Consider the following 22,439-nt stretch of genomic DNA (forward strand, 5'->3'; position numbering starts at 1 on the left):
CCTGCAAACCCACAAGCCCACGACAGACCCATGACCCACAGAACCATCTTAGTGTGTGAGCTACCTTTCGTGGGTAAGTGTAGCTGCCACTGGTCATCAACGAAGTCTCTCTTTGTACCAAAACCAAAACTGGCCACAATGCAGCAACCAACAGGCTGTGGGGAGCCCAGCCCCAACGGACACATCTCCATCACAGCTTCTGCTTCTCTGGCTCAGGGGACATCAAAGAAGAGGGAACAGAAAGGCTGTAAGAGCCAGGATGCCAGAAGTCGGCTATGCAACAGTCTCTCCTAGAAATGGCTGCATAAGCAAGACCGGAACAGTGGTGATATCAGTACACATGCAAATGTGGGAGGGGGTTTTGTAGGATCCCGCCCTTATGCACTTGAAAAGCCTCAGGAAACTAATGACTGCTGGGAAAGGGAGAATTAGCCTCGCCTAAGGGTGAGCCCCGTGATTGTTTGTACAATGCAAAATGATAAGCCTTGACACCATATAAAGAAAAAAAAAAAAACCAAATTGGACTCAGCAGGTGGTAATTCTATACACTTGTATAGACACACGTAACAATAATACAAGGAAAAAAGGCTACCAACTTAAGAAGAGAGAATATAATTGGGGCTCCAAAGAGGGTGGCTGAGAGCGTTGGGAAGAGAAAAGGGGGAGTGATATAATTCTACTTCAGTTAAAAACGTACTAAAATGTTAAAATCTTTGACTTTATAATTGTATGAGGGCTATGTGAGTGAAAATTTTTACTGAGTCATTTTTCTACATCCTAATTAAAAATACTTTTGCTAGCCATTTCAGTTTTATGTTTCTAGCCTTAGGTAGCTGTGAGAGGCCTGAAAGACACTCTGAATAGGCTCAAATCTCAACTCTGTTAAGTGATGAGAATAGAAGGCCTTCAACTTCCCACAAGACCTTTCCTCCTCCTCTCTGTGTTACCTTGAAGTCAATAAAAGTTATATGAGGCTTTCCTAAATATATAACAGATTTCCTAATATGGTATGAATGCTTACATCCCTTTGAAATTCTTTATTGAAACGCAGTTCCCAATGTGATGGTAGTCAGAGTTGGGCCTCTGCGAGGCACCAAGGAGCCTGTTTGCCCCTTTACTTGAGGGTATGATGGGAAGGCGTGTCTGAGCAGAGGTGAGCCCTTCACAGACACTAAGTCTTACGTGCCTAGAACTTTGGGCTTCTCAGGCCTCCAGAAATGTAAGCAATGATTTCCTCTTGATTATAAATTAGTTTAGTGCATTTTGTGATAGCAGCTGAGATGAAGTAAGACCTAAAACTGTTATCTAAAACTGAGCCAAGCTCCTTGTACTTATTAATTCTCCCTGGTATAACATTAAAGAAATATCAGAGGAAGTCTAGGCAGGTTATGTAACCTTCCCCCAAACACACAGGAAATGTGTCCAGCTAGCACATCTTGGTCCTAGTTTAGTCCTTGGCTCTCGAGTCAACATCGCCCCTACAGAAGTGAACACAGACCTCATTACTAATTTTCTGTCTTTAACAACTGAGCCAGAGTTGCTTCAACTGTAGTCTATACGTCTTAAGAACTCATACTGCCTTAATTTCAAATGTATTTGTTACAAATGACAGTAACTTTATTTTACACAATTAAAAATATTTAATTAGTGTTTAAAAACAAGGAAACAAGTATTGTCTTACAAGTTCACTTAAAAAAATTAAAACTATTAACCATTTACACTACTAAATGTAGTTCTGACATGTACATGAGGAAATTGCTGAGACAGATCCGGTGGAGGAAGCTGAAAAGCAAAGTATAAACCATGATATTTCATTTTTAAAATGTGTGCAAGATGCAGTTACTTTACTTATTTACAAAAACAAAGTAACATCCTAAACTTGGGGGCAATGAGACAGGGTAATGGAAAGGTTGTTTGCTTTATGAGTATGACTGCTCAATTTGACAAATAAAAATAAAACTTGCCCAATTACATTTGAACTTCAGTACAAGATATACTTGTACTAGAAAGCTACTTATTCATCTGAAATTTAAATGATGTGCCACCATATTAAAAAACAAAACAAAACACTTCTGTGAGCCCTGTGCTTTGCCTTGGCAGCACAGTAGAGCTGGCCCTGATGGAGAGGGCACAGGTGAGCCAGCCCCGAGGGTGTGCGAGCCGGCCCAGCCCCTCATGGGCTGCAGCACTCAGGAGAGCAGGCCCTGCATGTCTACTGGGCAGGACAGCAGAGCAGGCTCTGGAGGTACAGGTACAAGCGAGCTGCAGCATCGTGTGGGGTAGCCAGGGCAGTGCTGGAGAGCTTGCCGTGGTGGTATGGGTGTGGGAGCTGGTGGACTGACCAACCCAGCTACCACCAAGTCTCGGACTTGGGGCTTAAGTTGGCGCACCCTAATATCTAGCTCATCTATGAACTTCTGGAGCTTGTAAAAGGGCCGGTACTGCAGATGCAAAGCTGTAGGGTCTCCATGACATAGGGCAACAACAGGATAACGAACAAACAAACAAACAAACAAACAAAAAAACCAAAAAACAAAAATCCAGGGAAGGATCCGGTACTGACGGTGTGGTAGAACACAGAGGCCTTGACCTGCTCCAGTGGCTCACTGCAATGATCATTTGCAAGAAAAGTTTGAGGGCAAATAGGTGTACTGTAGGACACAGTATGACACACTATATCTTCCATGATGTTTTCTATGTTTTGTTTTATTTTTTACATTTTTTTCTTGTTTATTTTCTTTTGCAAGGGCAGAGGGTGGAGACGATGAGTAGGACTGGGGTACATGATGTGAAAGTCACAAAGAATCAAAAGTAAAAAACAAACACCACCACTGCTGATCAAGCCTACATCAGGTACTTATAACGTCTTTGAGATTTACATTTTGCATCTAGGACTGCTGCGCCATGTGTCGCGACACAGCACCTCAACTCTAGCAGAAGCACCTAGGTGGTGTGTTTTATTTCCTACAATATGCAGCCAAATGAGCAAGGCTGGCAGTGTGGCTTAGCAACCAGCATGAGCCCAGCATGCACAAGGGCCTGGGCTCTTTCCTCAGCACCCAGGTGACAAAAGTACTTCAAAAACAAGTCAACACGAGTGCTTCCTACATCAGAAAATCCCGCTCTGTCAGTTCCCTACAGCCGCAGCCGCCGCTCTACACAGAAAGATGGTGCTGATCGAGCGTATTCAGTATGGTCCTATTTGTGTTTTTTGGAGTTTTAAGGTTTACAAACTCGTGAGTTTATGTGGCTAAAAAGAGGCTAGAAAGATTGGAGGTACATATATCAAACTGCTGACACTATTTAAAGCCCGAGAAACAGAAAAAGGAAGTAAAAAGGAGTCAGTTTTTATTTGATGACATGCTGTCTTGTTTTAATTTTGTTTCAAACATAATGTAGTATTTTTGTAATGTCTTGAACCAAATCTTAACAAGCTGGGACAATGGTAAGAAGCAAACAAACACATGTGCAAGACCTGTCTGGCTCTAAGGCTTCTGAAGCCACAGACAAGTAATATTTACCAAAGCGACAACAAAAATCTACAATACAGACTTTAAATTTTGCTAAGGATATTTTTTAAAAGAATATTATTTAGCAAAATGCATGGATTCTACTCAGTTAAAAAGAAATACAATTTCCTATTTCTTACAACTTTTAAATAATGCCTAAAGATAGGTCTAGCACGGTGGCCCCCACCTGTAACCCCAGCGCTTGGTATAGAAACAAGAAGTACAGAAATTCAAGGCCAGCCTCAGCTTCATCGTGAGTTCTGGGCTGAAGGATGTAAAGTATCATTAAGGATAATATAAAAAATTAAAATAAGCTTGCCAAGTTTCTGGATTAAGAATCTATACTAAAGATGGTATTTCCCTCCTATGCAGAAGTACAGCAGCTTCTCTTTTAAGGCATCATTTTAGTATCAGGTTGGTAAGAACAGAAGCCACACTTCTTTCTCCAGTTTTTTCTCTTCAAACACCATTCCAACTGCCCTATCGTCCCTTTAGAGTGGCAAACGCAAGACATGGGATCCTTTGCTAAACACAGCAATTAAGCCCTGGGATTAAATACCAAAGCAACACTTCTAATTAAGACTTTATTGGACAACTGTGGTAGTTATAATCAACTTCAGTCAAACATGGACTGTTTCCTAGAACCAGATTAAACTGTCTTGAGACTAGCCAATCCACAAATGGAATTACAGTCAAATGCTCACAGCTAGTATGATTAAGCAGTTATTTACTGCTCATTAGTCCAAAATATATCTTGAAGATTAAGTGTGCCAATTTGCTTAGGGTCCACATTCCACTTCCATACATAGCTCTTCGCCCCTAAATTCACAAAAAAAAAAAAATTTTTTTTTTTTGATACAGGGTCTCGTATCACCCAGGTTGGTCTGAAATTTGCTATCTAGTCGATAATGGCCTTGTAATGCTGATCCTCTGTCTCCATCTTCAAAGTGCTGGGATTACACAGGTGTGACCCTCACCTGGTCTCTCCCTAAAAACACTTCTTTAAGTCAGTATTTGTAGTATCATATCTTGAAATGCAAAGATCTTTAAAAAAAACAAAACAAGCAAAACCCTAATGCAAGTGTTCAGTGACTTGAAAACAGTATGGGAAACCTGTTCCAGAGGCACTTCTCAGTCGGTGTGGTCCCAGAGCCGGGGTCCTCAGGAAGATCAAACCCTCTGCTGCTCAGCCCACTCCTTTGACAGTAAAGGTGTGTGAAACTAGACAGGCTTCTTCCAATTTCAGTCCTTCGTGATCGTAAACACTGCCATTCCAGCTGTTGTTTTTGATGGCACTCTGGCCACAGGCACAAGCTGACCCTACATGAATCCTACCACAATCAACTAAAAATAATCACAGGGGCGCTAGCCGGAGTGGAAGAAGCCTGGCCTCATCAACCACAGCTGCTTTGCATTTTGTGACTTGAAACCTAAGAATGATCTATACTTCATTTTCATCTTTGTCTCCAGGTTACCATTCATGTGGTAAAGCCCGATTGGTCTTTTTCTAGTAATTTCTCGTATCTGATCCATGACCATTTCCAGGAGGGTTGGAGCACAGGATGCCTGAAGTGTGGTAATGAGATACGGGGTGAAAAATCAAGACCCCAGCCTATTCTTTTGTTTACTCAAGTGTTTTGTTTTGGGACAGAATCTGTGTGTGCCTGGCTGTCCTGGCACTCTCTATGTAGATCAGGTTGGCTTCAGACTGACTGAGATCCATCTCCCTCTGCCCCTGGCGTGCTGGGATCAAAGGCGTGCACCGTCACACCCAGGACACGGACCTCAGCTTCCTTCACTCAGTCTGTGTAGGCCACCTCAGTCACTGAAGTGTTTGCAGCACTCCCTCCCAGTCTAGGAGGCCTGGGTAGTCAGTGGTGACTCATCCTTTCAATGCATCAAAAGAGCACACCCGTTCTTCAGCGCCCTCAGCCTGCTTTTCCTAAGAGGCCTCATGAACTTAGCAGCGGTTCTCTGTAACTAGAGCTAGTGATCAAAACCAGCTCAATTGACTTCTGGCGCTCTGGCCCCCCTGTTTATGAGAGCCTCTTAAGACCCCTGCTGGGGAGCTCTAAGGTCAAGCTCCTCGCAGCACAGGCCGGGGATCCAGCTGCGCTTGAAAGCTACTCTTGCAAGAAGATATTCCTGTTATATTTTCTAACTTAATTTCTCTCTGGGAAAGAAAACTCATCATATTGTACACATGGAACAAATGCTATAGGCTGGGTGTTGTGGCGCTCACCTGCAGCCGCAGCTCTTTGGGAGATGAGGCAAGGGGATGACTGGCTTAAGGCCTGTGTGGGCTCTACAGTGAGATCTGCCTGAAAGGGGGTGGGTCGGTACTAAGCAGTCAGCTCACAGACACAAGCCTCCTGTAGCTCTCCCCATCTCACTGAAGCCTGTAGCCTCTTCTGTAGCTTTCACTGTCTTTGGAAGATCTTACTGAGCTGTGTACTTTTTCTTCCTAAACTCAACATGAATAAAACACATCTTTAGTTGAAACTCCATGAAAAGAAAGCCAATAATCTGTGTATGTGTGTGCATGTGTGTGTGAGTGTGTCGGTGTGTATGAATGTACCTGAGTGAATGTGTGCATGTGTGTGAGTGTGTGTGTGTATATACATATTGTGTGGGGGGGAGGAAGACAGATAGAGCGAGCATTACGCACATGAAGGTCAGAGGATGACCTCATGAAGTCAACATTCTCCTTCCATCTGCACATGGGTTCTGCACAGCAAACTTTAGGTATTCCTGCTATCCCAGCACAGGGCTTGGCAGGAATGTTACTTCTTGCTTTATTTTCTTCTTATTTTCAGTTTCTGATTTGATAAAAAAGTTTCCCATTTGTCTTTTGAAATAATGATTCTTTTTTTAAAAAAAAATTTATTTATTTCTGTATATAAGCACTCTATTATATGCCTGCATGACAGAAACTAGCATCAGATAGAAGAGGGCATAAGATTCTGTCATAGATGGTTGTGAGCCACCATGTGGTTGCTGGGAATTGAATTCAGGACCTTTGGATGAGTAAACATGCTCTTAGCTGCTGAGCCATCTCTCCAGCCCCCAGATAATGATTCTTATTATCCTTACTGTCTTCTATTTTAATACCCAACTGTTTTTATTCTATTAATATAGTTCCCTTTAATGGAAATTAAAATTCATTTAAAAATAAGCAAACTGCTTTAGGCAATCACTCCTGACATCTCTATCACAAGGGTAAAAGGCATTCAAATCCATTAAAACAAGAAAAGAAAAACAAGAGAGTTCTTCCTAGCTCCTGGAAGTTCCTAGGACTGCAGATGTACACCACATAGCCAACTGTTTACATAAGGAGCTGGGGTAACCAAGGCTCAAAACCCTCTGAGCTTAATCAGTCTGAGGAACTTGCTCAAAGATTGGAATGGAAATGAGAAACTTAATGGTGTCAAAACAACCAGTAAAATTCATCTCTCTCTCTCTCTCTCTCTCTCTCTCTCTCTCTCTCTCTCTCTCTCCCCTCTCTCTTCCCCTCCCTTCCCCCTCTCTCTTCCCTCTCCTCTCTCCTTCTCTCTTCTGTCTTCCCCCCTCCCTCCCCCCCCCTTTTCTCGGACAGAAACATTCCTATTTTATTTAGGTATGTGTTAAATTCAAATGTGCCAAAGAAAGCAAAGACAGAGCAAGTCACCACCTCCTCCTAGGGGGAGGAGCAAGCCACCATCTCCACCTTCAAGGACGGGCCCATCTTGTAAGGATAGTAAGGATTGGTCTCATTTGTGATGTGAGAAGAGTTAACAAGGACACATCAAAACAGAAGGGCCTGGGTTCAGTGGAAATTCCCATAAGAGTTACAACTAATTGGTGTCACTCGGAGAATCCACTGGTGTCCTAAAGGACACAATTTTGCCTCCCTGAAGTTTGGGCTACAGAATTATGCTTTCTTTCATCCATGAGGCACAGATGGTTAGGCTTGAACTAGAGGCTACACAGCTCTTACTCAGTGACTTCTTTGCTGCACGAAGCCTGCTTCACGCCACCTGTCTGCGCCTTCAGACAGCACGCTTTCAGACTGAAATGCCTCAAGCAGCAGGTCTATCCTTTTCACTCTCCTTTGTGGAAACATGATGCCTGGTGCCCTCATCCCACAGCCCACACAGAGAGAACAGGCAGTTGTTACGAGAACACTGCCACCGAAGAAAGCAAAAGCCCCCTTTCAGAACCACACACTCTAGATTTAACTGAGCTCTCAGAGGATTGGTGTGTGCTAAAAAGGCAGCCATCTACTATTCTAGTGCTGGTTTGTTTTGTTCTAGCCTTACTAATCCCTGATAACTGACACATAACTTTCCAAAATTATCCTTAAGCCTAACCTAATTTAGTCTTGCATTTTTACCTCGTGGGAATATGGTTACAACATAGGCTGGTCCCAAAAAACACACCCTGTCCTTTCAACATTCATCCCTCTGCCATGTGTGTGACCCTTCACTCCTGAGCACTCTCAGCATTCATATTTTCCACTGAGTGTGTGTTTATATGTGTGAAACCTAAGCCTCCCGGAGAAAGAAAAAAAGATAATGGGACACAGGCTTGCTTCTCATTACCACACAGAGCAACTGCAGCTCAGCTGGACTGTCTGGAACAAAGGAGGGGGAAGGTGACATTCATAGAGCGGGCCTCCGTTTCTAGAGCAGCACCATTTCTGCCACATCCAAAATGGCAGCCTAAGACAAAAGGAAGTGTCCTCCAGGTGTCTGGAAGTCCCAGCCTACAGCTCAGAGCTGTGTTCCAGGCTGGTCTTTCTGGGCTTGGTTCTTTGCCACAGCCCATCCAGAATGCAGGACTCAGCGCGGGACACTGGGTTTCATCAGAACAACCTGCAAAATTTTATGAGGTATACTCTGGTACAAGTCCCCTTCTCCTTTGAGGCTCTACAAACCACACAGGTTCCCAAAACCTAATGGTTTGCTCACATGCATGTCCTGAAATCTTTATTCAGTCTGTCTTAAGCCTGAATTTTGTGTCTGTGCATGTAATGTATATAAATGTGTGTGCATTTGCACATGTGTGTACACTGTATGAGTGTGGGAGCACCATGCCATGGCACACATATGGAGGTCAAAGGTCAACTTCAGATGTCAGTTCTCAGCTTCCGCCTTCCTTTTTGTCGTTTGCTGCTGCATACGCCAGGCTAGCTGGTCCATGAGTCTACCTCGTATCACAAGGACTCTAGACACTCATGACTGTGCTGGCTTCACACAGGTTTTGGGAACTCAAGACTCAGGCATTAGTATTGGAGAGGCAATGGCTTTGCTGTCTGAGCTATCTTCCTTGGCACTGTTTTGGTCTTTGAAGACAGCGTCCCATGCAGTCCAGGCTGCTCTTGAGTTCACCATGTAGCCAGAGACGACCTTCAGCTCCTGCCTTCAGCAAGTGTGTACCACTAATGCCTTACTTAGGTGGCTTCGCCTTGCTCTTTGAGACAGGGTCTTGCTAAGTGGCCCTAGAGGGCCTGCTGCTAGCTACAACGCTCAAGCTGGCTTTGAGCCTGTGGCAATCCTCCTGCCCCAGACTCCCAAATTCTGGGATCACGGCTTCTGAAAGGCTCCTCAGTGCTCCTTTACGTTCATGTAAAGCAGTCCCTGGTGGACACAGACAGCGCCTAGCAGAACCACTGGACACACGGAAGCCAGAACACGGCTTGGACGGGAAGCACGTGCTTCCTATTTCAGTCTGCTTGCTGCTTAGCTCTCAGAAAACAGCATGGCAGCCTCAGCAGGTTGTAGGACTAAAGGATGTTTATGTGGGAATGAAATCATCTCAGCACTAGAGCTGAGGGTAGCTCAGTGGTGAAGTGTTTTGCCTTGCACACACAAGGCCCTGCACGTGCACTCAAGTATGCACTCACACCAATGTTATTATTGGAGAAACAAACAAACAAACAAACAAATCAACAAATGAATGAATAAATGTTAGAAGGGACCCAGACTAGACCTTGCTCCTAACACAATAAAAGCAATTATAACTTAAAACAGTGAAAATACTAGGGTCATTAAAATTTTTGTATATGAATTACAGTGACCTTTAAAAAAAGATTTTCTGACCATTTTCACTTTGAAGTTAAGAGTTTTCAAAATTTAGCCTCCCAATACCACCCAGTTTCTATTCTGGAAAATTTTGAACTCTGAGACAATCTTATTCGTCGTATTTGTGATGCTCACTTCTGGCTCCCAGACAGCTGGCTGTCCCCACTTGCTAACATGGGCGGAGTGACAGGGCTGCCCTTCTAAGTTCCTGCCGAAGAACCCCCAAAGAGAAGGCAGAAAGAGGTTCCTCCCTCCGGGAGGAGGTCAGCATTCACAGGGTGGGGTGCTGCGCTGCGCAGGCCTTTTTTTTCTTGCCTCCCCTCACTCTCTCGGCCCCACTGTTTGCTGCTGTCTGACTGCATCATCTCTGCCTCCTTTTCCTGATTCAATCCTCACATTTCTTTCCAAAGCTTGACACAGCTCAGAAATTCAAGAAATTTATATCTATAAATGTGAAGCTTGGGGCAAAGTCTTAAACTTGAAACCTACCTACTACTGAGAAAATGTAACATGCTCACATTTGGGGATTTATGTCGGACTTCACTGAGTGTTTACTCTGGGCCATTAATATTGGGCATTACTGTACATTTTGTCATTGAGACCCCGACACAAGCTGAAATCACTACACCGAAGAAGAAGAGATAGTGCCCACACTGCCAAGGCACACCTTAGACCCTGAGCTCCACAGGAAGACAGGCCAATTCAGTATGGTTACTGTTATCACTATTTGAGACACTGTCTCACCGTGTGGCCTGGGCTGGTGTTGAATTCACAATCGTCCTGCTTTGGCCTCCAAAGGGTTCCAAGCCTGTACCATCATGGCCAGCTTCCACCTCTAATCTTAATGCCATGGATTCAGTAACACAAGTTAGAGAACGGGGTGCATATGACCAGCTGCCTCAGTTCCCTCATACCACCAGGAAACTTGTAGCAAAATCTGAGGCTTAAACTTTTTTATATGCAATTTTGACCATTTCCTGCAATTTGTAATATTATTGTTCTAACGTACACCATTATTTCCTTTGGTGTTCAGACTCTCCAAATGAGAAGAAGAAGGTATTAATTCCAGCTTCTCCAAGAATAGTCAATCCTTTACAGCCACTTTCATCACACGGTCTTGGCACAGAGGATTATATAACCAGATCCATTCGTATCACTGACAGGTATATTTTCCCACTCTTTGACTTTCCACAGTGACATCTGAAGGCTACAAAAAGACACACTATGCTCTTACTTAAGCACCTATGTAGCAGCATAACTGGTGTGTGAAACAGCCCAGCATCCACCTGGGAGCTGCCGTGCTGCAGGCTGGTCTCCACTACTGGAGGCTGAGGCAGGATGGTCACATGAACTCAGGGCTTCATCCAGACTGCAGATAAGCGAGACTTTGTCTCAAAAGACACAGAAAAAAAAAATATTGAGATTGGGGGAGGGGGAGACAGAGAGAGACAAGAAGAAAGAAAATAAAGGAGGAAGAGGAAGAAGAAGGGGAGGGGTATTAAGATAAGAAAACAGCTGACAAAAAAAAAAAGGAAGAAAGAAAGAAAGAAAATGTTAAGACCCACCTGCCCCACCTAGCTGACTATGAAAACTGATCCCCACCCCCACCCCTTGGATTCAGGCTGTAGATAAGCAAGGAGTTTCTGCAAGGAAGAGCTGAGGTCTATGGTGCAGCATTTAGGTGGGCATTTAAAGGACAAGGAAGCAAACATCTGTGGTGACTCCTAGACTATAAACTATTTCACAGAGACTAAAAAGCCCACCAGAGTGGACCTCATTCTGGTCCTGAGGAGGCTGGTTAGAGAGGCGGCTCAGTGGCAGTGGGCTTGCCTAGCTTGTCCACAGCCCTGGTGTGAGCCCCAGCATCACCACTATGCCTCCTCCTTCCAACCACAGAGGGCAGAATGTAGGAATGGCAAATGAGATATATTAACATATATTAACATATGACAGCTTACAGATTTCAAAGCATACAGATAAATTTCTACATCGCTGTACGGAATAAGTAGAACTGTGTTTGCATCAATAAAGAAAGTGCAAAGGCATCTAGCCCATTTACAGCTCTGACACAGAAGGCAGGGGAAGATCAAACTCAGAGCTGAACCAGCTAGCAATGCTCCTCTAGCCCCCAGCTTCTAATGTCCATCACCCTGAGGTTCTGACAGGGAACAGGCGTTCTCAGTGCACTGGTACAGAAAGCATCTTCAGATGCTGAGCAAATACTCAGTGGAAGGCTCTGCCAAGAATATCCCTGTTGAATACAGCAAAGCCTGTGTGACGAATGTGTCCAGCTCTCCTCTTGCAGCTTTGTCTTCTCCCATCTTTCACAGCATATGAAAACAGCCTGAGCCTAGAGTTCAATTAATTCTTATGAAATAAACCAACCAAAGGGGACTGGATGGGAAACCATTCTAAGTAAAGCTTTTGGGTTTGTGATTGTATAATTGTGAAAATAAAATTAGCAGCTGATGAGAATGAGCTTGAAAAAGAGAAAACAACCAGACTGACTCCATGTGGTCACTTTATTTTCTTAAAACAAACAAACAAAACACACAGGGTCTGGCTCTGTAGCCCAGGCTGGCCTCTAATTTGTGGTCCCCTTGCCTCAGCTTCTCAAGTGCTGGGACTACAGGAGTGTGCCAGCACACCCAGCAAGTTTTTACCCTGACACAAATATTATATGTATCGTTAAAAATGAGTAACAAAAGGCACAAAAGCATGAACATATTTTGAGTTGTTTACAAAGGAAAGAAGCATATTTTCCTTAGTTATCAAAAACGCTGACACTCACTGCTATGACTTTCTAATTATAAGGACTTTTGGAAAAGAACAAATAACAATCCTATTTGAAAGAATAATGTTTGTAAGTATTAAAAAGTTCAGACACAAGTCTCAAAGTGAATTAAAAGGGAATGACTTACACAACTACATGAAAGAAAATGTGATGGCTGACAAGGTAGCTCAGAGGCACAGTGTTGGCCTAGTGTGCCCAAGGCCTGGGGCTGATCCCTAGTGCCACAAAACAAAAGCCAAACCACAACCAAAGCCTGTATTAGTTACAGCTCAGCACTGTCTGCTCATGAAATGGGAAATATGCTAATTAAAGTACCCTGCTCTAATTATCTTAAAAGAATCATCATCTATGTCAATTATATAAATTCTAATTTGACAGTATTTGAAAAAAATGATGTCGGATGGTGGTTCTCACCTTTAATCCCAGAACTTGGGAGGCAGAGGCAGGTGGATTGTTGTAAATTTGAGGCCAGCCTGGTCTACAGAGTGAGTTTCAGGACAGTGAGGGCTACAGAGAAACCCTGTGTCAAACAAACAAACAAACAAACAAAAAACCCCAATAATAACAACAAAAGAAGAAAAAAGGTTAAAACCAAAATCCCTTGTTGTTAGATAGGCCAACATTTTCAGATCTCAAACAAACTGTCCCTTATAACCCTGTTCAATTATTAAGTCAGTGTGGTTTAATTAATATTTTTTTGATATTTGCAATTAGCTCATCAGCTGTTGAATACTTAAGAGGCCAACTTTAGTCAAGAATACTATCGTAAACATTTGTGGGGCGGCTTCAAAACCTCCTGCTCTATTTTCTAGATAGACATTAACACTTACTGGTGAATTACATCACTGTCTTCTATCTGAACTGAACAAAACTAGCCAAGGGGTCCAATAATTAGGAGACTGCATTATCGTGGGTAGCATCTCTACAAGTGCATTATGGGTGGGCAGCATGATCCCTTCCTGTCAAAACTCACTAAGCTAATCCCTGACAGTTTTGGTCTCACTCAGAAATAATTAATCTGACTAAACATATATAACAGATTTTCAAAACATTTCTTGGCAGCTTTTGTTTAAAAATATATTCTGTGCACAGAGCCAGCACTTCTGGCTCACCGCACTCCTCCTGGGTGTTCTCATTTCTATCGCATTTTTCCTCATTAAAGTGAGCACACTGTATCTGGTTTCTTTTCTTCCCACTCATTGTTCAGATTAGCATTTTAATAATCCTTCAGGCAGTGCTGTTCAAAGAAAACAAGCTATCTGAAGCAAAGGACGATTCCCTACGTCCCATGACTCTCAAAGTCCAATCATATCCCTGGACCTGTTTATTACAATCCACGTAAACCAGCAGTACAATCAACAACCACCCCAAACTGGACGCATGACAACAAAGCCACCGAAAACACCTCATTACACACCTTGTCTGCGGAGCCCTTTGTTCCCACTGAAAACCATACTGGAAGCCCCTGGCTGTCAGCTGCTACCCTGTCAGCCACGGAGGGATCCAGATGCCGGCAGGGGTGGAAAGCGCTGGAGCAGAGTGAGCTGAGCGGAGCGCTGGGGCGCCGCACTTCCCTGTGCTGGCTTCTCACAAAGGCAGAGAGTAGGGCGCACATAGCAACAGTGCGCTCAGCTGATTGGACGCGGGCTGTGCTCAGCCTCAGTCCTGGGTCGGCTCGCCTGCTCTGCTTCCTGTCTACTTGGCAACACTGTCATGTTTTCTTTGCTTCTCTTAAGAACTCAGCTGTGTTTAGGCAACTTGAAAGGAAAGAACAGTGAACTGACAATGACCAAGACTTCCAGCACCAGCGCGGGGCCCCAACACGTGTACTTCTAATTGCTCTTAAAAGATCAGAAGTGTGTAAGATAAAATCGATCTCTGTCAGTGTTGCATATAAAACCAGGACAAAGCAGGGAAGTAAGGGGAGACATTTATTACCTCCCAGTTCAAGTAAACCAGGTTCTCACCCAAGGGAAACCCTCAAACAACATGCAAATACAGAAATGTGTACCACGGGAATACAGAATTGCCTGTATCTATCTGCTACGACCCCCTACAGCACACTTCTAGGAAGGCACCTCCTGAGAGGTCCTGAACCCTCAGGCAGGGCCTATCTTGCTGACCCCACAAGTCCCAGGGACTTTAAGAAGCAAGAACAGGTTAAGAAGTCAATGAGTAAGATCCAAAAGGGAAAAAGTCCAGGCTGCTTAGTGAACCCCCACGCCGTAGGGTGGAGGTAGACATTCCCAGCATAAGGTCTGCTCTCTTGTCACATGGAAGAAGACACATAACTTAAATTCATTTACTTTTATCTTAAAATTACCCGGACATGGGAAGGTTTTGCTATTTTTGAGGCTTCATATATATACTGCCCACATTGTCTGTCAACAGCAAAAGCCCCTCCCTAGCTTGCAAAGCTGTTTTTGCTTAATAAGCAACAAACAAACAAACAGTGGTACTGGGAATTGAACCTAGGACCTTGTGTTCCTCAGGCACTCACTATGCCACTAAGCTATACTCCAAGCTGCTATAAGCTGCCCGGAGACTCCATTCAGGTATTGAGGGACACACAGAAAGGGTCACAAATGTTTCTTACTTCAGAGTGTTTTTCTGAATATCTTATTCCAGGACACAGGACTCTGCAGTTAAAGCAATGGAGCCTTTATGTCTGAGCTCTTGGTGGCTGCTGAGGGGTCTGCAGAGCAGCCGCTGTAATCTGTGTGTTACTCAGGGCTCTGTTTATCTCCCGCGTCCTAGAGTGGGGGAGTGCAGGATGATGGAAACACTGGCCACCAAGCGCCCCACGAGCACCAAGAGGCTATTTTTACACGAGAGGCCACAAACAGCATGGCAGTTTCATAACAGCCGCAGAATCCACCAGATTACTACCCCAAGGAAGCATCCAGTTCCCTGGGGGTTCCTGAGAGACAAGGCTGGGAACACAGACTGAGCCTGTGACCCAGGTAACTCAGGAATGCTACTGAGGAGAAGGGTTTGAGAGGCAGACCAAAACATGAATCTTTTATTTACTAACATGTAAGAGATGGAAAATTCCTAAGCCACTAAAGCTTTCTCATCTATGAACCGTTTCTGACATAACACCAGTCTCAGGACCCTTCTAAGCGCTGGAGCTACAATGTAAACAGCAGCTGACAAATGACTGCTTTAAGGGGCCTCCTCCATCACACGGTATGCCCTTCAAATGGCTGTATCACATCTGTGTGTTACAACTGCTCACCCAGCGCCATGCCAAGTCAAGTCCCACGTAACTTAATTTTATTCCAAAACTACTGGAGATGAATAGGACACATATGAATAGAGAGTATTATTTTCGCTGCTCAAATAAGAAAACTGGCTCATCTAAGGGGATGGCATTAAAGATTGGGAGTAATAAATTTTAATTTCAAAATTAACTCTTTGCTATCTTTCAAAAAACAGAAGAACCACATAAAAACCTAGGTGAGCATGGTGGGAGACTACTGCAGTGTTAGCATTCCAGAAGCTGAGGCTGGAGGATTACTATATCCAGGTCATCTTAGGTCACACAGAGCGACTCTGCCTTGGAAATGAAAACAACACTAATAAGTCCTAGGTGGAGTGGGAACACCTCCCTTCTGTTACGCTGGCTAGTGCTACTGAGTGCTTAGAGACATTACAGCATGGATAACAGTGGGAGACAGAATCCCTAAGCCAGGGATGGTGGACACCTAATCCCAGAACTTAGGAGGCTGACGAAGGAAGAATCAGATTTTGAGGCCAGCCTAGGCTACATAATAAGACCCTGCTTTTAAAAACAAAACAAAACAAAACAAAACAAGCTTGCTAGCTGAGCACTCGGGAGGCAGAGGCAGGTCTTTGAGTTTGAGACCAGTTTGGGCTACAGAGTAAGTTCTACCACAGTCAGAGCTACATAGAAAAACCCTCTCTCAAAAAAACAAAAATAAACAAATACATACCTACCTACATACATACATACACACACACATACATACATACTAAACAAGCAAATAGGGAAAACTCATAGAAAATATACTAACTTTATTTAATTAGGATACTTATAAATTAATAACCATTTCCAAGAAGGGCACCACCTTGAAAAATAAAAAACCACTAAGAAGTTAATTTAGCAAAATGTTTCCCCTGTGCTGTTGTGGTCTCCAGTACGTTTTGAACAGCATCTTACCTCTTTCTGAAGAGTACTGCTTTTCCCTGGGTTGCAAATCTTAGTAAACAAAGCTGTGACAGGTACGAGACAATGGCACAGCATCAACTGTAAGCCAAGCAAGTGTCTAGACACACACAGGGCTGGCTGCTGTCCTTAGGTCTCTGCCTGCCCCGCTTAGTATGCGCTCTACGTGGTCCAGGTCTTCTGCTATCCTGATGCAAGGAAAACTGACAGGAAAGCATGCCTTTTATAATCATTTTTAAAACAATGTATTTATTCCAAATAGAAAATGGAAGAACTTCAGAAACCAACTGTTTTAAATTATCTATGCTTCCTGCTAGCAGAAATAACTCTTGAGATACTTTAGATGCAAGCTTTGATACTTCCTGAGCAAAAAGGACCTTTCAAAGGTAGCTGTTAAATGATGTGGGTATGGTCAATATTATCACATATACATACATATTAGGGAGCCACCACATAGGGGTTGCCACCCTATCTGTTACCCACCCACCTCCTCTCACCCCCAGTTACCCGACACCTGAGAAAACTGGCTTGTTACCTGCCCGAGTAACAAGAGGCAAGGGGACAGAGCTGGTGTTCAAATGTAGTGTTCTAGTTCTGCCTGTCTGATGTAGGAGTTTAAACACAGCTGTCCTTCTCAGAAGCTGTGTGAGGGGGCTGACGGACAGATGGATGGACGGACAGACGGGACTGAACCAAGGGGCAGGTGTATTACCACAGAAGTTCATCTGCAGTGCTCTCTCTCTCTCTCTCTCCCTCCCTCCCTCCCTCTCTCCCTCCCCCTCTCCCTCCCTCCCTCTCTCTGACAGTGTTCTGCTAAGTAATCCTGGTTGGCCAAACCTTCCTGAGTAGCTGAGGTGGTGTCTTGCGCTTTCAGCGGCCCTCTGGCCTGTCCTCCAAGTGCTGGGGTTACAGCAGCTCATCATCATACCCATCTCACCCTCTTTTACATGTTTGAGACAAAATAATGTTTATTTTGAGACAAAATGTTGCCTACCCTGACCTGAACTCACTGTAGTACACGGGCAGACCTTGAACTTGGGCTCCTCCTGCCTTAACTTGATAAACAGCTAGGCCTGTGACACCAGACCAGACCAACGTTTCATACATACATACATACATACATACATACATACATACATACAATTTCTATCCATAAGGCAAATACAGCCTCACACAAGAGTACGATTTAAACCAGAGAGCCCTCGCAGATGTTTTCTATCTATCCACCAGGATTTGCCATGACAGTGCATTACACAGCAAAGCTATTAGCAGGCTGAGCTGCACCTCAGAACTGGTGTTCTCAGCTCACGCAAGGGCCTGGGCAAAAGGGGGATAAAAAGCAAAATAAAAACAAACCAACAACCCACCTTTAAAATACCACTCCCAGCCGGGCATGGTGCTGCACACGCTTAATCCCAGCACTTGGGAGGCAGAGGCAGGTGGATCACTGTGAGTTCAAAGCCAGACTCGTCTACAAAGCAAGTCCAGGACAGCCAGGGCTACACACAGAAACCCTGTCTCGAGAAAAACAAACAAACAAATAAACAAACCAAAAAGCACCACTCCCAACACAGGGAAGCGGGGAGTCTGGATGCAGCTACAGGGACACCATGAGGAAGGTAACAAGAACTTGCCACTCATGACAGAGGTCACTCACTGACTCCAAGGGAGGTGAAGCAAGTGAAAATGGACACTGACCTGAGAGCCACAGACCCAAGACTTAACCTCAGCCTCCAGCAAGCGTTGTGTTAGGAGCAGCTTTGAAATCATCCAGGAGTGCACAGGGAAGGGCAAGTAAGACACAAGTGTGACAGCCACCAGGTGCTACACAACTAGGCTGTTACTTCTGAGACAAAAGCCCAGGTGGGGAAGTGCAGGCACTGTTATACAAACTCCACTCTCAGCAGGGTGGCAGTGGTGGTGGTGGTGGCAGCAGCGGTAGCAGCGCACGCATTTAATCCCAGCACTCGGGAGGCAGAAGCAGGTGGATCGCTGTGAGTTCGAGGCCAGCCTAGTCTACAAAGTGAGTCCAGGACAGCCAAGGCTACACAGAGAAACCTGTCTCAAAAAAACAAACAAGAAAAGAATCCTTATACCTGATCTTAACACTTATTAAATTTGACTAATGTGTGTGTAGATATTATTAGACAGTGTTTGTCCAGTAGCTTAGATTAAAATAACCCCTGTTCTAGCTCATTCTAAACAATGTAGTATAAATGGTGCCAAAAGAACCAGCGAGAACATTTTCTTCTCTCCAGGATCTCAGGTCTTGTAAACAAGGGTCTGGAGGTCCCCTGCAGGCTCCACCCCTGCAGGCTCCACCCCTGCAGGCTGGCTAGGTCATTGTTACCCAGACCTCCGACCAGATGAGGATGCCAATTAGGTCCCCTTGGTCTTATTATAATTTATATAAAAATGTGTTTGGCTGCTAATAACATAGTATTTTGAGGGCTCTTTGACCACCAAACCATCTCAGCAAACACATCCTGCTCAGCATCCCTACGGTGGAGGAAATGAATGTGACTTGCATCTTGACTTATCCTAGACTGTTCTAACAGCATCATACTCTGTTTTTAATTTTTTGTTTTGTTTTTGTTTTTTGAGACAGGGTTTCTCTGACTGTCTTGAACGTGGCTGTCCTAGATTCACTTTGTAGACCAGAGATTAGATTCACCTGCCTCTTCCTCCCTGAGTGCTGCTGGGATTACAGGCGTGCGCCACCATACCTGGCTTAGGAATTTATTTTTAATACCCTGTAATACGTGGTTAATCTCAGCATTATTATATAACACATGTGTTGAGGTGCACATGGATTCCCTTTACTTCCTTAAAGATGTGCTCTGGGATTTGCTAATGGTCTGTGACTGCAAAGCAAGCTACTTTCCAGCCAACTATAAAAATCTAGAACCAATGAAGCCTTTTTATTCTGATAAATCTTTGTTTTTCTGAAAGCTCTTCTATGCAGATAAAAGAGCCCATAATTACTGTTCTTCTAACAACTGTAATTTCGTGAAGCACTGTTTTGAAGATTAAGAAGCTGACTAAAGAAACTAAAGCAGGTCATGAGTGACAACTCCAAGACCTGTGCCTGTCACTGACATCAGTGACAGATTTTGTACATTACATCCTGGGGAATTTGAGCGGAAATCTGGTAAGGAGAACAGCTGCACAGACCTAGTCAACCTAGTGTGGTGGCACACTTGTAATCCCAGCACTAAAAACCCTGAGACAGGGACACTGGGCAGTCTAAGGTCAGCCTGGGTGACACAAAGAGACTCTCTCTCAACAGCCAGGGGTGGGGACAGAGCTTCGCAGTGGAGGACTATGAAGGCACGGACAAGGCACTGGGCTCCAGCCGCCGCACTATGGTACTTGGTTAACTGATCAGAAGCTACGCACAGGGCAGGTACTAGAATTAATGTGCTGAAAAGCAATGAAGAAATCAAAACTTTCATTTTAAAAAGAGATCCTCTGCAAGAACAGCAAGTGCTATCAGCCACTGTGGCATTTCCCCATCCCCCCCACAGCCCGCCCCCTTTTTGATAGATAAGGAAAAGGAAAACATTAGCTACTGCATGTAGAAAGACTGACATGTGGCTTTGGCAGGGGGGCAAGAGTATTGTCTCAGGGAAGCGAAGTGCTAATATTTTCAATTTTTTTTTAATGTATCATATGAGCATCCAAGCACAACAACACATGCCTGCAGTCCTAGGACTAAGAAGGTAGAGTCAGGAGGATCAGGAGTTAAGGCCATCATTCTCAGCTATGTAGGGAGTTCAAGGCCAGGCTGAGAACCTTTCAAACCACACCCAAGCCAAACCAAAAACCTTACTGCCTCCTGCCTCCTCCTGTCTAAAGGGAGCAAAAGTACCCATCTTCAAGGTACTATTGTTGGTTATGCAAGCAATGGGTCTGTGGGTGCTGTTTATAAACATCGTACAAAGCCAGCTCTGCGGCAGGAAGGAGGGACACAGCCAAGGGCTTGGACGCACCCTCTTCCCTTGGAGAATAAAAACTCAAGCGATGAGACATGTAAGCGAGGAGACGGAGGCAGCAAGAAGAGCAGTCAGTACCCAGTCTTCCTCCAGTTCCAAAAGGCAAGGCTCTTTCTAAACTCGGGGCCTTTGCACGAGACGCTTTGCCCTTGAGTGTTCTTTCCCCACTACTTGCACAGCTCACTCACTCTTGTCCTTCGTTCTTTCTCAGAGGTCTTAACCGCTTTCTCTCTGATCCCAGCCTCTCTCTTGGCCTTTGTAGCTTTTCTTCAGAGCACCCAGAATATGTATTCAACCTATGTATTAAAGAGATGCTAGTGCTCATGGCAATAAACAGCATGCAATTGTTTAGAATCAAGTTGTACACTGAACACTTCCCACAGCTCACCTCCATGGATTGCTGCAACAGCTCTGAGCACAGGTTACTTCTTTTCACCAAGCCTTGTTGTCTGCTGCCTGCCTGCCTGCCTGCCTGCTGCCTGCCCTGCCTGCCTGCCTGCCCTGCCTGTCTGCCTGCCCTGCCTGTCTGCTGCCTACCGTGCCTGCCCTGCCTGTCTGCCTGCCTGCCTGCCTGCTGCCTGCCAGCCTGCCCTGCCTGTCTGCTGCCTGCCTGCCTGCCTGCCTGCTGCCTGCCTGTCTGCCTGCCCTGCCTGTCTGCTGCCTACCGTGCCTGCCTGTCTGTGGCCTGCCTGCCTGTCTGCTGCCTGCCCTGCCTGCTGCCTGCCCTGCCTGCTGCCTGCCTACCGTGCCTGCCTGTCTGCTGCCTGCCTGCTGCCTGCCTGTCTGCCTGCCTGTCTGCCTGCTGCCTGCCTGTCTGTCTGCTGCCTGCCCTGCCTGCCCTGCCTGCCTGCCTGCCCAGCCTGCCTGCTCTGCCTGCCTTGCCTGCCTGCCCAGCCTGCCTGCTCTGCCCTGCCTGCCTGCTTGCCTGTTCTAGAACTCATTATGTAAACAAGGCTGACCTTGACCTCGCAGCACTCTGCCTGCTCCTACCTCCTGTGTGCTGGGATTAAAGGTGTGCAGGACCGCTGCTGGCCCAAGCCTAGCTTTCTTCTTAACTGTCACGGAGCCTCACATTCTCGACAAGCCTTTCCCACTCTGCTGTCTAGCAGATGAATGGCTCTGAGAGTAATTTCAGAGTAACAGAAGCACTTTGAGGGCCTGAGAAGCTCATGAAAGAATTCACTCTGTGCCACTGTATGTAACCTAGGCTTTCCTGAGCCATCCAGAGTGCCAGGCAAACGCCCTAACTCAGCAGCCTGAGTTACCAGAAAGGCAGAGATCAAGGTTAGCCGGTAAGCAGGAGCACAGCACACCCCCAGGACCAGTGCTCACTCTGCACAGTCATTACTAAGATGGCAACTCACTTTCTCAAATGTCTGGCTAGATCTTTTCCAACTTCTAGTAGACGTGTCCAGAGAAACAGTATTTAAGAACGGACTTATGAGTAAAGGGACCCTGAGCCCAGAAGACTCCTTGACCTTCAGATGAGGAGGATTACTGCTAAAGAAGATGGTGACTATTCACACCTGGTGACACAGAGTAGTCAGAACTAAGACCCCAACCCTCAGTGTTCCTGTTTCAGGTTTCTCCTACCCCAAACGAGCTTCCTGCGCTGTCCACGGCTTTCCTTCCTTAAAGCTCTGCTGTGAGATGATTTCTGTGGTTGGGGAAACAGATGCATACCCATCCTCTCCTCCACAGCCAGGAAAGTTATCCATGTTGCAGGGAGCTCCATGCCCAGGGCTTACAGGAAGCTACAGGATAAGGCATCCAACTCTGCAAGCAACTGTCCAGGACAGGAAAAGGGACCTCTAACCTTCCCACCTTACCACGTGTATTTCTCCCTCACATGTCAGAACGTGTAGCTGCATCCAAATCATAGCACAGCTT

General features: G+C 45.1%; 1 protein-coding gene across 5 annotated transcripts in view; it reads right to left on the reverse strand.

Moving 5' to 3' along the window:
- The window catches only part of ATOSA (atos homolog A), a 73,889-nt gene that overhangs the window by 39,904 nt on the left and 11,546 nt on the right, over window positions 1-22,439 (reverse strand). For 2 of the 5 annotated variants that reach the window (XR_014773974.1, XM_084754572.1), the window contains exon 1: window positions 13,783-13,957. The exons of 2 other annotated variants lie outside the window; for them this stretch is intronic. Coding sequence is in view for 2 of the 3 variants with exons in the window: in XM_084754572.1 (XP_084610698.1) it covers window positions 13,783-13,819 (37 nt within the window). In the remaining variant the exon portion in view is untranslated. Of the gene's footprint in view, window positions 1-13,782; window positions 13,958-22,439 lie in introns of those variants that run through there. One more of the 5 variants, XM_084754569.1, reaches the window with a different exon arrangement.

The sequence above is a fragment of the Acomys minous genome (assembly GCF_964271855.1).
Source record: "Acomys minous genome assembly, chromosome: 13".
NCBI classification, from domain to species: domain Eukaryota; kingdom Metazoa; phylum Chordata; class Mammalia; order Rodentia; family Muridae; genus Acomys; species Acomys minous.